The 919-nt window shown below is 44.8% G+C and overlaps 1 protein-coding gene across 1 annotated transcript; it reads right to left on the reverse strand.

Annotated features, from left to right (window-relative positions):
- Positions 1-356: 356 nt before the first annotated feature.
- On the reverse strand, positions 357-704 carry LOC141613808 (uncharacterized). Its single transcript, XM_074432552.1, has one exon. It carries the CDS (start codon positions 702-704, stop codon positions 357-359), a length of 348 nt encoding a protein of 115 aa, XP_074288653.1.
- Positions 705-919: the final 215 nt, after the last annotated feature.

Genomic DNA, 919 nt, shown 5'->3' on the forward strand with positions numbered 1-919 from the left:
CCACACTGCCCAACATCCTATCATAAAACTTACTAAATCCCTTATAGTGAGCTCACCTATCACCATGCAGACCCATTCCCACGCCCTCCCTTACACCCCTCCTTAACACCCCCGAGCTCCAACTCATCCCAGAACCCACCCAAGCCACCACATCCCCTCAAAAGATGAAGATGAGTTTCCTCACCATCGAAACAAAAAGGACACCTTCCATCTTTATCAGGAATCCGTCTTGCTATGTTATAATTTGTAGCTAGTGCCTCATTGCACATTTGCCACATAAACATCTTAATCCTTGGTATCACAGGTGTACTCCAAATCTTATTCCACAATCCCCTTTCCTCAGTCCTATCCGACGCCTAGGCAGCAACACCATCCTCCCCTGCAAGAATTCGATAGGCCGACCGAACTGAGTAGCACCCATCTTTCTCCAAATCCCAACACAAACAATCTACAGGCTTAGACTCGTTAATCCTTATATTCAGTATACGTTCTTGTTCAAACGGGAGAAAAAGTTGACGGATAATCATAGAATTCCACCCATTTGCACGCTCATTAAACAGCTCGACAACAACCATGTCCTCACTTGACTGCCCTCGAGGTGAAATAACACGTCTAGTTTGTGTATTCGGTATCCAACAATCATTCCATACCCGTGTACTCCACCCGCCCCCAATCCTCTTTCTTGCATCTTTCAGTATAACCATCTTCGCCTCCCAGATACTCCGCCACATATAGCTCGGATTATGACCCAATTCAGCCCCCATAAACGACCCATTTGGACAGTATTTACCCAAAAGAACATGTGCCATCAAACAATCTCTATTCGTAATCAATCTCTATGCTTGCTTTTCTAGAAGAGCCATGTTAAACTTGTGAAAGTTCCGGAATCCTAGTCCACCATAACATTTAGGAGCACAAA

This window comes from Silene latifolia, chromosome 11 (assembly GCF_048544455.1).
Source record: "Silene latifolia isolate original U9 population chromosome 11, ASM4854445v1, whole genome shotgun sequence".
In the NCBI taxonomy this organism is placed as follows: domain Eukaryota; kingdom Viridiplantae; phylum Streptophyta; class Magnoliopsida; order Caryophyllales; family Caryophyllaceae; genus Silene; species Silene latifolia.